This window comes from Arachis stenosperma, chromosome 6 (assembly GCF_014773155.1).
Source record: "Arachis stenosperma cultivar V10309 chromosome 6, arast.V10309.gnm1.PFL2, whole genome shotgun sequence".
NCBI classification, from domain to species: domain Eukaryota; kingdom Viridiplantae; phylum Streptophyta; class Magnoliopsida; order Fabales; family Fabaceae; genus Arachis; species Arachis stenosperma.
In genome coordinates, this window is record NC_080382.1 from 72,549,322 (window position 1) to 72,562,757 (window position 13,436).

The following is a 13,436-nucleotide window of genomic DNA, read 5'->3' on the forward strand; positions in this document are numbered from 1 at the left end:
CTTTCCACAACTTCAACCTCTTTCTCTTGGTGGCTCTCTTCCAATTCAATCTCTTCTTCATTGCTCACCACAGGCATGAGAGGTTGTTCATCTTTTTCTTTGACCTTAATTTCAAGCCCAATGGGAGATGATTCAATTATAGATAGGAACTCCTCAATGATTGAATCCATCTCTTGATCAACCTCTTCAAAGTCTTCAATCAATGAGAGGGAATTCAACTACTCATAGCTAAGAGAAAAAGTACAAAAGACAGAAGAGATAAAGTGTGAAGAGTAAAAAGTAAAATCAAAACTAAACTCTGTGACTTGCTAACTCCCTTTTCCAATACTTCCAAGGGTATTTATACTACTCCTAGATCTAGAAAATAAAAGAAAATTACAAAAGTGAAAAGAAATTTACAATTTAGAGGGAAAAGAAACTCAACAAACGTGATCTTCCAGCTGGCATGTGACTGGCGCTTTTCTGGCGTGTCACGCTCCTTCTGTTTCTGATTTGGCGTGCCACGCCTCTCCATTCAAGTGGCACGCCGTCCTCTGTTTCACCCCTGGCGTGCTATGCCTTCGAACGAAAGTGGCACGCCCAAGATATTTTAAAGGGAAAAGTAGCCTGGCGTGCCACGCCTTTGAACTAAAATGGCATGCCCAAGGCATTTTAAAGGGCAAAGCAACCAGGCGTGCCACGCCTTCGAACCAAAGTGGCACACCCAAGGTCACTTCCCTTATCTCTATGCTTCTGGAGATTTGTACCAGCGTGGCACGCCAGACCCTTAAAGCTTCACACCCTTGCCGGCGTGCCACGCCTCGCCATCCAAGTGGCACGCCTGAGTTCATTGGCTCCTCTTCTTCCTTTCTGGAAAATATTACCAGCGTGCCACGCCATGAGACTGGCATGTCACGCCCTTCATTTGCTTCATCTTCTTGCTGGCGTGCCACGCCTCATCTCCCAAGTGGCATGCCTGAGTTCATGGGCCTTTTAATTCCTTCTCTGGAAAATACTACCAGCGTGCCACGCCATGAGACTGGCGTGTCACGCCCTTCATTTGCCATGGTCCCAGATGTTGGCGTGCCACGCTTGGATGTTCAAGTGGCACGCCAAAGTGAGATAATTAAGTTGGCGTGCCATGCCTTCGATACCAAGTGGCATGCCCAGTTTTATTTGGCCTCCTTAGGTGCTCGCGTGCCACGCCTTGTTGCTCAAGTGACACGCCTTAGTGGGACTTCTTGAGCTGGCGTGCCATGCCTTCGATACCAAGTGGCATGCCCAGCTTTTGCATGGTCTTCTTGTTCACTGGTGCGCCACACCTTGTTGCTCAAGTGGCACACCCATTCAATTGTGCGTCTTATCAGCTTGGCGTGCCACACCTTGGTCCTCAAGTGGCACGCCCAAGTGAACTCTAGGGCTGGCGTGCCACGCCTTCGACACAAAGTGGCACGCCATAGTGATGGCTCTTCTAGTAATGAGTTCGCGTGCCATGCCCTGCTCCTGGTGTGCCACGTCCCTTTGATGGTCTTCAATTTTGCTCTCTGGAATGTTGTACCAGCATGCCACGCCCCGCTTCTGGCGTGCCACGCCAATACATTTTTGTGGCGTTTGTTCCAAGTGGCACGTCTGCTTCACACGCCCCACTTGTTTTGTTATTTTCTTTCCCATTTTTGATGTCTTCTCCACCTGAAATCCAGCACAAACTCATTTCAAAGCAATGTACTATGATATTCTTCAATTAAGGCATGAATTACAATGATCAGATGAGATTATGCCTCTTTTATGGTCCTTTTTATGCAAGAAAAAGGGTAGATGATGTAAGTCATTACAACACCAAACTTAAGCTTTGCTTGTCCCAAGCAAATCAATGTGAGTGGTCTTTTTGGTGAATTGAGACTTGACCTTGAATGTATGTACTATAACTAGGAATTGGACTAAGTGCTCAACACATGCATGAGTGCTTTGAAAATCATAACAAGCTCCTAGATCCTTAAAGGTTTTTTTCTAAGTATGTGTCTTAGGGGTCATTTTCATTGATTGTCACCTTGAAGTAGTAAGGGTTAACTCTTTCCTTCTCTTTTGTGCTTCTTTTCTGTTTATTGACCACGACTCTAAGTGTTTTGTCTCAAGACAACCCTTTAATTAGGCTTTCAATCAATAATCCCAAGTCAGTTGACTTTAGAGTGCTAGGTGTTGAAACACCCCTAAGAATTTACTTGCCCAGGCCTCTTCTTGACACATCTTCACCACAAGCATCTACTAGGGGTTCTAACTCTTTTTGAGTTTTTCAATATTTCTTTTCCCTCCTTAGTAGTTGAGCTCAGATCCTTGGGTCTTTGTTGCTTACTACTTCTTGGTTCTATAGATATTCAAGGAACACCCCTCAACTTCTACTTGTCATGCCTTCTAGGATTAGTTACTTCTCATGACTTAACTTTTTTTTCTTTTCACTTCATTCAAGGTTTTTCACTTATTCTTTTGTTCCTTAGTTCTTTTGAATAAGCTTTCTTGGTCTTAGTCTCATTTACTCTTGTTCACACTCACAACAACTCTTATGGAAACAAACTCTACTTTATTGATGAAGATGAAGACTACAGTTATCATTGCATTTTCTTTCTTGCATATCAAAGGACTCACAAAAGACTTCAGCAGAATAAAACATAAACTATCCTAACATTATAAATTATTCTCAAACATAAAGTAAACAGATAAAAAAAACTTAAGCAGAATTCAGAAATTTGGGAAATGTCAACCATGGAACTCAACAACCTTATGCAGCTTCTTCAGTTCATTGGCCCTTTGCCTTTGTCCTTCTTCTTGGAGGGGGAGGAGCATCTTCACCCTTTTTGGAGGATCCTTCTTGTGCTTTCTTATCCTTGGGCGGCTTCCAGAAACCCAGCCTCACCATATAATTTCTTTCATCCTCCTTTGCTTAGCTAGTATCTCCTCTTGTCTAGCACTCAATTCTTCTAGCCCTTGCATGAAAGTTGGGTATCTGGGGTTGATGGCGGCCACAGCATTACACAGGTGATTCAGCTTCGCCTGTGTGTTGATATCATATTGTCTCCTTGAAATGGTCCGGGCATCATAGAGATGCATGAACTCAGCAAGGTTCCTCTGCTGCCATTTGTTTTGCTCCACCACCTTGTTAAGTGCACTTCGCACCTCACCCTAATCAAACTCCTCTTGCTGCTCCTTCCTTGCTTGCTCAAAACTTCCTTGGAGGTTGTGTATTTTCTCATTCACTTGGTTCTATTGCTCCCTTTGGCTACTTTGAAATTGGTTGACATCTTTCCTCAATTGATGTAGATCTCCATTCATTTGGTGCACGTCTCCTTGCAGCTGCTCCCAGTTCATTCCTTTAGGAAATTTTTGGTATTGTGGTTGCTCCTCTACCTCCTCTTCCTCTTGTTGTTGTGGTGGTGGCACATGAGCGTGAGCTCTATGCTCTCTAGAGCTTTAAAGTGGATTGACGGCCAACACCTTGGCCATCTTCTTGGCAGTTATAGGCTTCTCTTGCTTCACCAACACCTCATCAGTCACCTTCTCAATTCCAGCGTCATCACATAGCTCTTGTATGATGCTGGGGAATGCCAATCTTGTGCTCTCGTTAGTGGTTTTCAGTATCTTGTTGATGTTGTTGGCAATCAACTCTCCAACATTCACGTCCTCCCCCTTCATTATACTGTATATAAGTACAGCCCTCTCCTTGGTCACCTCAGATGTGTTTGATGTAGGGATCAAAGACCTTCTTACAAAGTCTAACCACCCCCTAGCTTGGGGGCTCAAGTCCCTTCTCCTCAGCTAGTTGGGTTTTCCATCTTTATCATTGATCCACTGCACATTTAGTACACAAATTTCATTCAAGATTTCATCAAATCTTGGGTCTGGCTGCTTCATCCTCTCCTCATAACTTCGAGTGGAGTTGCGCCTTTTTCACCATCAGCACCCTTTCTATGTTAGAGGGACTATAGTCAATGGTCTTCCCCCTCACATAGCTAATATACCCGTAAGTTTGCCCTGGCTGGGGCACGACATTGGCATAAAACTCCCTTACCACTCCTTCCACCACTTTCTTTGGTGGGTTGCAGAAGAGTACCCAGCCCCTGTTATTGATCTCAATGTTGATCTAAAGGTGCTTATTCCTTCCTAGTTGGAAGCCGACCTCTGGGATGATCTCCCTCTCACTCACCCAACCATAGAATTGGTTTTAGTTAAATGCTGAGAGGAATTTGTACTCATTAAAGTTTGAGCTTGAGGAACCTGAGGTTGGTTCTTTGGTCTTTCTTTTCTTTGAGGTTGAGGATCTTGGTGGTGCCATTAGGTGGAGAGAGAGAGAGTGTGTTTGAGGGTTCTGAGATATTAATGGAGTGTTGCGAAGAAACACAAGCAAAATAAGGTTTTGCCCCAATACCAAACTTAGCACTTGATTATCCCAATCAAGTAGAGAGATAAAGAAAAAAAAAGAACGAGAGAAGAAGGAAAGGTCTTTGTGAGTTTGTTATGTGGAGGGAATGAGAGGGTAGGGGATTTATAGGAGTGAAGGGTGTGGTTTGTTGGTGGGAAAAAAGAAGGGAATTCAATGTTTTCCACTTGGGGAGTGGCGCCTAGCGTGGGAAGAGGTGCCAACCCTTATCCTGCTGTGCTCTCTGAAGATGTTGAGTTCCAAAGTGTAAGTACACTTTAACCTCCTTGTTATCTATCAAGTGGGGCCCATTCAATCTCCTGAAAAGAAAACGAAAACTCCATTAGTAATGACAAAATGATCCTCCGCATTCCTTTTTAATGCTAGTGAATGGGATTGCAACTGATGGGTGTCCCTTGGGACACCAAACTTAATTTATTTGCATCTCAATAAATTGGGTTCATCATTGGATTTTTAATGTGTTCATGGGGAAGAAATATTTCCAATCCTTTCACATTCTTTGCGTCTAATCTCCCCTGAACACATTAAAATCTTCATTCAAGCTTCCACCAATGTATTAAATGCTTCCAATTTGAGTGGTATTGGGCTTGCTGATTGATTCTCTTATGGTAGTGGCCATACCAAACTTAATCTCTGGGCTTACTCCTAAAAAATTTAATTTATCCAAATGCTTGTAAGCCTAGATCAAGTTAGTGAGTGGCCACACCAAACTTAGCTTTTTAGCTAGTTCTTAGCCCAATCACTCATCATCATTAGTAAATATTTTCATCTAGCTGCACTTTCAAAAATAGCACATAATTTAACTCACAAAGCTATCTTAACTATTAAAACTAAAATTAACTTCCTAAGCTAATATTTACAATCTACTTCTAATAAAGCAATAAATCAAAAGGATATAAAGTGTTGGGTTACCTTCCATCCAGCGCTTCTTTATCGTTGCTAGCTTGACGTTCTTCCTTTTTCAGTTGAGGTGGTAGCTCACTCTTCTTTCATCCCGTGAGTCCCCCAGGTAATACTTGAGTCTATGGCCATTTGCAGTGAAGGTTCTCTGTGTTTTGTCCTCCATGAGCTCCACTTGACCATAGGGGTACACTTTGATGATGGTGAAGGGTCCAGACCATCTAAACTTAAGCTTCCCAGGGAAGAACCTAAGTCTAGAATTGTACAATAACACCTTTTGTCCTTCAGTGAACTCCCTCTTTGCTATCTTTTGATCATGCCATCTTTTTGTGTTATCTTTGTAGATCTTTGCATTTTCATATGCTTGGTTCCTAAATTCTTCCAGCTCGTTGAGTTGCCTTTGCCTCTTTTCTCCAGCAGCTTGCCCATCAAAATTCAGTAGTTTTATAGCCCAGAAGGCCCTATGCTCCAGTTCAACTGGCAAGTGGCAAGCCTTGCCAAATACTAGTTAGTATGGTGACATCCCAATGGGGGTCTTGAAGGCTGTCCTGTAGGCCCAGAGAGCATCGTCTAGTTTCTTAGACCAGTCCTTCCTTGAGCTTCCAACAGTTTTTTCGAGAATCCTTTTTAGCTCCCTGTTGGAAATCTCTGCTTGCCCGTTGGTCTGCGGATGATAAGGGGTTTCCACCTTGTGTTTGACTCCATATCTGAGAAGGAGTGCTTCTAGTTATTTATTGCAGAAATGTGTCCCTCCATCACTAATGAGTGCTCTGGGAACTCCGAACCTGCTGAAAATGTTCTTTCTCAAGAAGCTCGTTACAACCATGTTGTCATTTGTGGTGGTAGCAATAGCCTCCACCCACTTTGACACATAATCTACAGCCACAAGTATATAACTATTTGAGTAGGAGGATGGAAAAGGCCCCATGAAGTCAATCCCCCATACATCGCCTTTATAAATCTCTGTGGCATCTTATTATTCTTGGGTAAATTGTCAGCTCTCTGGCATTCATCACACCTTGACACCAAGTCCTTTGCATCCTTGAAAATGCTTGGCCAGTAGAATCCACATTGAAGCACCTTGGCTACTATTCTTTCTCCACTAAAGTGGCCTCCATATGCAGATCCATGACATCACCAAAGCACCTCTTGTCCTTCTCCATGGGATATACACCTCCTCAAGATCCCATCAGCACACTTTTTGAACAAGTATGGCTCATCCCAGATATAGTATTTGGCATCTTTGATGAACTTTCTCTTCATATGTTTGTTGATGTTGGTTGGTAGTTCCCCAATGGCCTTGAAATTGGCTATGTCAGCAAACCAAAGGGTCTCTTGTATCATCATCAATTACTCATTCGGGAAGCTTTCATTTACTGCAAGATGGTGTGCTCCTTCTTCCTCTTGTAGGATCTTTGAGAGGTGGTCAGTAACTTTGTTCTCTGCTCCACTCCTATCCTTTATTTCGATGTCAAACTCTTGGAGTAGCAGGATCCATCTTATTAGCCTTGGCTTGGATTCTTGTTTTGTAAGCAGGTATTTGAGTACTGCATGATCAGTGAATACAATTACTTTAGAACCAATGAGATATGATCTAAATTTATCAAAAGTAAAGACAATGGCAAGTAATTCCTTCTCTGTAGTGGTGTAGTTCCTTTGATTTTCATTAAGAAGCTTGCTGGCATAATAAATGACATGCACCAACTTATCCTTCCTCTGTCCTGAAATAGCACCCACAGCAAAATCTGATGCATCACACATCAACTCAAAAGGTAGATCCCAACATGGTGGTGCTATGATAGGTGCAGAGGAAGGTTTGTTCTTAAGCTCCTCAAAGGCTAACATGCATTCATTATCAAAAATAAAAGGCACATTAGAGACAAGTAGGTTGCTCAATGGCTTGGCAACCTTGGAGAAGTCTCTAATAAACCTCCTATAAAAACCAGTGTGTCCTAAAAAGCTTTTGATTGCTTTGACATTGCAAGGTGGAGGTAACTTTTCAATCACTTTTACCTTTTCCATGTCTACTTCTATGCCATTCTTTGAGATTTTATGACCAAAGACCATTCCTTCTGTAACCATGAAATGGAATTTTTCCCGGTTTAAAACAAGGTTGGTCTCTTGGCATCTCTTTAGCACCAGGGCTAAGTGTTGCAAGCAATCAGAATATGTATTACCAAATACAGAGAAGTCATCCATAAACACCTCGATGAACCTCTCCATCATATCCGAAAATATGGAGAGCATGCACCTTTGGAATGTTGCAGGTGCATTGCACAGTCCAAAGGGCATCCTCTTGTAAGCAAAAACACCATATGGACAAGTAAATGAAGTTTTCTCCTGGTCCTTTGGGTCCACAACTATTTGGTTGTAACCCAAATAACCGTCAAGAAAGCAGTAGTATTCATATCCAGCCAGCCTCTCGAGCATTTGGTCCATGAATAGTAGGGGGAAGTGGTCCTTCCTAGTGGCTTCATTTAACTTCCTGTAGTCAATGCACATGCGCCAACCAGTCACTGTTCTTGTTGGTATCAGCTCATTCTTCTCATTTGGTACAACAGTGGTTCCTCCTTTCTTTGGAACTACTTGTACTGGGCTTACCCAAGGGCTGTCTGAGATGGGGTAGATCACCCCAGCTTGCCACAACTTCAACACTTCCTTCTGGACTACCTCATTCATGGTTGGATTCAACCTTCTTTATTGTTGCCTTGAGGGCTTGGCACCCTCTTCAAGTAGGATCTTATGCATACACATTCAAGGGCTGATCCCTTTTAGGTCTGTGAGTGTCCAGCCTATAGCATTCTTGTGTTGTTTTTGCACTTGGATGAGATCCTCTTCTTGCTCTTTGCTCAAGCTTGAGTTGATGATCACTGGGTAGGTGCTGTTGTCACCTAGATAGGCATATTTCAAGCTTGGAGGTAGGGTTTTTAGCTCTAGTTTCGGTGCTTCTTCTTCATTGTTGTCTTTGTGGTTTGTCATGATTGAACTTTTCATGGTTCCTTGTGGTGGTTCTTCACATGGTGCTTGTTGCTCCAATTTCATACTTCTTTTATATTGCTCTTCTTCCAAAACTCCTTGGACTATTTATTCTATGGTGTCCACCATCATGCATTCTCCTATTGCTTCCTTGGGATAACTCATTGCCTTGAAGACATTAAAGACCATCTTTTCCTCATGTAATCTCAATAGCAGTTCTCTTTTTTGCACATCAATGATGGCCCCAGCAGTAGCTAGGAATGGCCTTTCTAGTATAATTGAAGTGTTTGCCTCTTATTCCATATCCAGCACAACAAAGTCAGCTGGAAAAATGAATTCTCCCACCTTCACCAATAAATCTTCCACCACTCCATGTGGAAACTAGAGTGTTCTGTCAGCTAGTTGGAGTGCCATTCTTGTTGGTTTGGCTTCCTCAATTCTCATCCTTCTCATCATGTTCAAGGACATGAGATTGATGCTAGCTCCCAAGTCACACAAGGCCTTTTCAATAGTGATATCCCCTATGATGCAGGGGATTTGGAAACTCCCTGGGTCCTTCATTTTCTAGGGGAGTTTTTTTTGTATAATGGCACTACATTCCTCAGTTAGGACTATAGTCTCCTTTTCACCCCAGTTTCTTTTTCTTGTCATGAGCTCCTTCAAGAACTTTGCGTAGAGGGGCATTTGCTCCAATGCTTTAGCAAATGGTATGTTGAGTTGGAGCTTTTTGAAGATTTTCAAAAATCTGGAGAATTAGCTGTCCTTCCCATCCTTCATTAGCCTTTGTGGGTATGGTGCCTTTGGTACGTAAGCCTTCAAGATTGGCTTTGGTGAAGACGGGCTAGGGGCCTCTTCTTTCTTCCTGTTTTCAGGCTTTTCTGCAACTTCTTCTTCATTGTTTTCCTGGTTTTGGGTGGCTTCTTCTAGCACTTTTCCACTTCTAAGTGTGATTGTCTTGCATTCCCCTCTTGGGTTGGCCATGGTGTCACTTGGAAATGTGTGTGTAGGCATTGGGATTTGCTTGGATAGGAACCCCACTTGTGCTTCCAGTTTTGAGATTGCTGCACCTTGGTTCTTCAAATTCGACCTGTATTCTTCTTGGTTGTCATCTATCTTCTTTTCAGCTTGTTCTTGCCTTTCCAAGAGGGTGGAAATGGCTCCTGTGAGTTGTGATGATAGCTGTGCTATTGCGGCCTCTACTCTCTTAAAGTTACCCTTAATTTCACACGGTTGTGAGGTTGGGGTTAGTATGTCTTGATGGTGGTGTGTTTGTTGGTTGGAAGGATATGATGTGTGAGGTAGATTGTGGTAAGGTCTGTTGTTATTTGATTGATGGTTGGAGTTGTGATTCTGGTATTGATTGGCTTGGTATGGTTTGTTGTGCTCTTGGTTGTGATTTTGTTGGTTCCCCTACCCAAAATTTGGGTTGTTCTTCCATCCTGGGTTATATGTCTTAGAGTTAGGGTCATATGGTGGTCGAGAGGGGTTATGCACATAGTTTTCTTGCTCACATTCAACTTCTGGTTCATTTTCTTCTTGGGGTGGTGCTTGAGCTTGGACAACTGCAACTTGATTGTTTTCCATTTTCTTGGTTAAGGCTGCCAATTGTGCTGAAATTGCCTTGTTTTGTGCCAACAGGGCATCCATAGAATTGAGTTCCAGGACCCCCTTCTTTTGGCCTCTTTCTGAAGCATAGAAGTAGTCATTCTCAGCTACAGTTTCAATGACATCTATGGCTTCCTCAATTGTCTTCTTCTTGTTGAGTGAACCCCCTGAAGAGTGGTCCATAACCTTCTTCAATTCATAGGTTAATCCTTCATAGAAAATGTGGAGCTGCACCCATTCATTAAACATATCCGGTGGGCATTTCCTTGTTAGATCTTTGAACCTCTCCCAGGCCTCATAGAGTGTTTCACCATCTAGTTGTCTGAAGGTTTCCACCTCAGCTCTTAGCCTGTTGATCCTCTGTGGAGGGTAAAATCTCACTAGAAAATTGTTCACAACATCCTCCCATATGGTTAGGCTCTACTTGGGAATGATTCTAACCACTTTGTTGCCTTATCTCTGAGTGAGAAAGGGAACAGAAGTAGTTTGTAGGTTTCAGGGTGTACCCCATTGGACTTTACAGTATCGTATATCCTCAAGAATGATTTGAGATGTTGATTTGGATCTTCTTGAGCACCTCCTCCATATGAGCAGTTATTCTGGACTAGTGTGATGAGTTGAGGTTTCAACTCAAAGTTGTTGGCATGGATTGTTGGCTTGAGGATGCTGTTGCCACAGTTTCTTGGATTTGGGTTGATATAGGAGCCTAAGACTCTCCTCTCTTGCCCAGCTTGATTTCCAGCTCCTCCTCCAACATCTTCGTGCACTTTATCTTCCATAGTGGTTGTTAGATATTTTTCTACTGGTTCTTCTCCAACTATACCCTTGCCTCTAGCCTCCCTCCTCAATCTAAGGAAGGTTCTCTCAAGTTCACTATCAAAAGAGGATGAAGTCTCTCCTCTTCTACCTGTCATACAGCCAACACACAGCAAGAAAAGAGCAAGTGAAGAAATCTCCTTAGTTAAAATTAGTGATTAGCTTGAGTGATGTAATTAATCAAACAGTTAGAGGAGTGAAAGTTTAAACAATGAATAGCTAAAGAAATCTCAGAAAGACAAGAAAGAGAAATAGAGATTAGAAAGGAATTTAAAGGTTGCACTAGGAATTGAATAAAGAAAAATAAAATAATAAAAAAAATGCTTAATCTAGCTCTCCAATTGGTTTAATCATTGTCAAATTTAAACAATCCCCGGCAACGGCGCCATAAAACTTGATGGGCTGAATTCACTACCCTTCCCCAATAATATTGATGAATCCACTCTTGGCAAGCGTATCCATAGAGATTGGTAGATTTGAGCAATTTTAATAAAAAATGGTGAATTAGTCAAGCTCAACAGAATAAGTTGTGTGTGCATAATTATAAATGGCAGAAACATAAATGACAAAAGAAATAAAAGAAAGCAATAAAGGGCAGAAATGGAAATAACAAGAATGTAAAGGGGAATGGAATTTTGCAGAATGTAAGTAAAGCTATAAAAGAATGGGAGAGATAAGAGTGGGGGAATTCATTGAGATCAGGAGATATTGTCTCTTTGGATTAATTCCAGCACATATCCTTTTCAATCATGCAACTCATTGACCTCTTGGCAATCATGATTGATTGTGCCCCAATCCCTTGGTGACTCAATCTTTAAGATCTTGATCAATAGCCAATTCCTTGGTCTAATTGCTCATGAAGCGAGATATGCTTGGTCCCTGATTATACCACACATCATCATAGGTCCAGGTAGAGGGAGGATTATATGTCACCATATCCAAACACCAAAACCCAGATTCTACTCAAGTGTGAGAAGGGATTTCTAGCATGGTTTCAAGTTTTCTTTTCCAAGGTTCCCATGAAACCCATTTTGCATTCAATCTATTTTCCAAGTTAATTGAACACTAAGCATTAAAATCAAAATTCCTTCTAGCAAATCAAAGAGAAGATCAAGAGAAGAAGAAATTCACTATCATTAATCCATCAAGTACAATAGAGCTCCCTCTCTCAATGAGAGGGAATTTAGCTACTCATAGCTCAGAGAGAAAGTACAAAAGATGGAAGAGATGAAGTGTGAAAAGTAAAAAGTGAAATCAAAACTAAACTCTGTGACTTGCTAACTCCCTTTTCCAGTACTTCCAAGGGTATTTATACTACTCCTAGATCTAGAAAATAAAAAAAATTACAAAAGTGAAAAGAAAATTACAATTTGAAGGGAAAAGAAACTCAACAAACGTGATCTTCCAACTGGTGTGTGACTGGCGCTTTTCTGGCATGTCACGCTCCTTCTGTTTCTGATTTGGCATGCAACGCCTCTCCATTCAAGTGGCATGCCGTCCTCTGTTTCACCCCTGGCGTGCCACGCCTTCGAACAAAAGTGGCATGCCCAGGACATTTTAAAGGGCAAAGTAGCCTGGCGTGCCATGCCTTCGAACCAAAGTGGCACGCCCAAGGCATTTTAAAGGGCAAAGTAACCTGGCATGCCACGCCTTCGAACCAAAGTGGCATGCCCAAGGTCACTTCCCTTATCTATATGCTTCTGGAGATTTGTACCAGCGTGGCACGCCCAGGGTCTGGCGTGCCACGCCCTTCTTAAAGCTTGACCTCCTTGCCGGCGTGCCACGCCTCGCCATCCAAGTGGCACGCCTGAGTTCATTGGCTCATCTTCTTCCTTTCTCGAAAACATTACCAGCGTGCCACACCATGAGACCGGCGTGTCACGCCCTTCATTTGCTTCATCTTCTTGCTGGCGTGCCACGCCTCATCTCCCAAGTGGCACGCCTGAGTTCATGGGCCTTTTAATTCCTTCTCTGGAAAATACTACCAGCGTGCCACACCATGAGACTAGCGTGTCACGCCCTTCATTTGCCATGGTCCCAGATGTTGGCGTGCCACACCTGGATGTTCAAGTGGCATGCCAAAGTGAGATAATTAAGCTGGCGTGCCACGCCTTCGATACCAAGTGGCACGCCCAGCTTTATTTGGCCTCCTTAGGTGCTGGCGTGCCACACCTTGTTGCTCAAGTGGCACGCCTTAGTGGAACTTCTTGAGCTGGCGTGCCACGCCTTCGATACCAAGTGGCACGCCCAGTTTTTGCATGGTCTTCTTGTTCACTGGCGCGCGATGCCTTGTTTCTCAAGTGGCACGCTCATTCAATTGTGGGTCTTATAAGCTTGGCGTGCCATGCCTTGGTCCTCAAGTGGCACGCCCAAGTGAACTTTGTGGCTGGCGTGCCACGCCTTCGACACAAAGTGGCACGCCATAGTGATGGCTCTTCTAGTAATGAGTTCGCGTGCCACGCCCTGCTCCTGGCATGCCATGCCCTTTTGATGGTCTTCAATTTTGCTCTCTGGAATGTTGTACCAGTGTGCCACATCCAGCGTCTGGCGTGCCACGCCAATACATTTTTGTGGCATTTGTTCCAAGTGGCACGCCTGCTTTACACGCCCCACTTGTTTTGTTGTTTTCTTTCCCATTTTTGATGTCTTTTCCACCTGAAATCTAGCACAAACTCATTTCAAAGCAATGTACTATGATATTCATCAATTAAGGCATGAATTGCAATGATAA

General features: G+C 42.9%; 1 protein-coding gene across 1 annotated transcript; it reads right to left on the reverse strand.

Annotated features, from left to right (window-relative positions):
• Positions 1–5,369: 5,369 nt before the first annotated feature.
• On the reverse strand, positions 5,370–6,236 carry LOC130934180 (uncharacterized). Its single transcript, XM_057863768.1, has 2 exons — positions 6,094–6,236; positions 5,370–5,769 (listed from the first exon to the last, which is right to left on the reverse strand). Exons 1-2 carry the CDS (start codon positions 6,234–6,236, stop codon positions 5,370–5,372), a joined length of 543 nt encoding a protein of 180 aa, XP_057719751.1.
• Between the last annotated feature and the right edge of the window lie 7,200 nt (positions 6,237–13,436).

Bases quoted from the DNA above. Each gene is read 5' to 3' on its own strand.
- LOC130934180 (XM_057863768.1), bottom strand. From the start codon at position 6,236: ATGGGGCCTTTTCCATCCTCCTACTCAAATAGTTATATACTTGTGGCT. The intron at 5,770-6,093 runs GTTCGGAGTTCC...ACTGGAGCATAG, and splicing joins AGAAAGAACATTTTCAGCAG to GGCCTTCTGGGCTATAAAAC.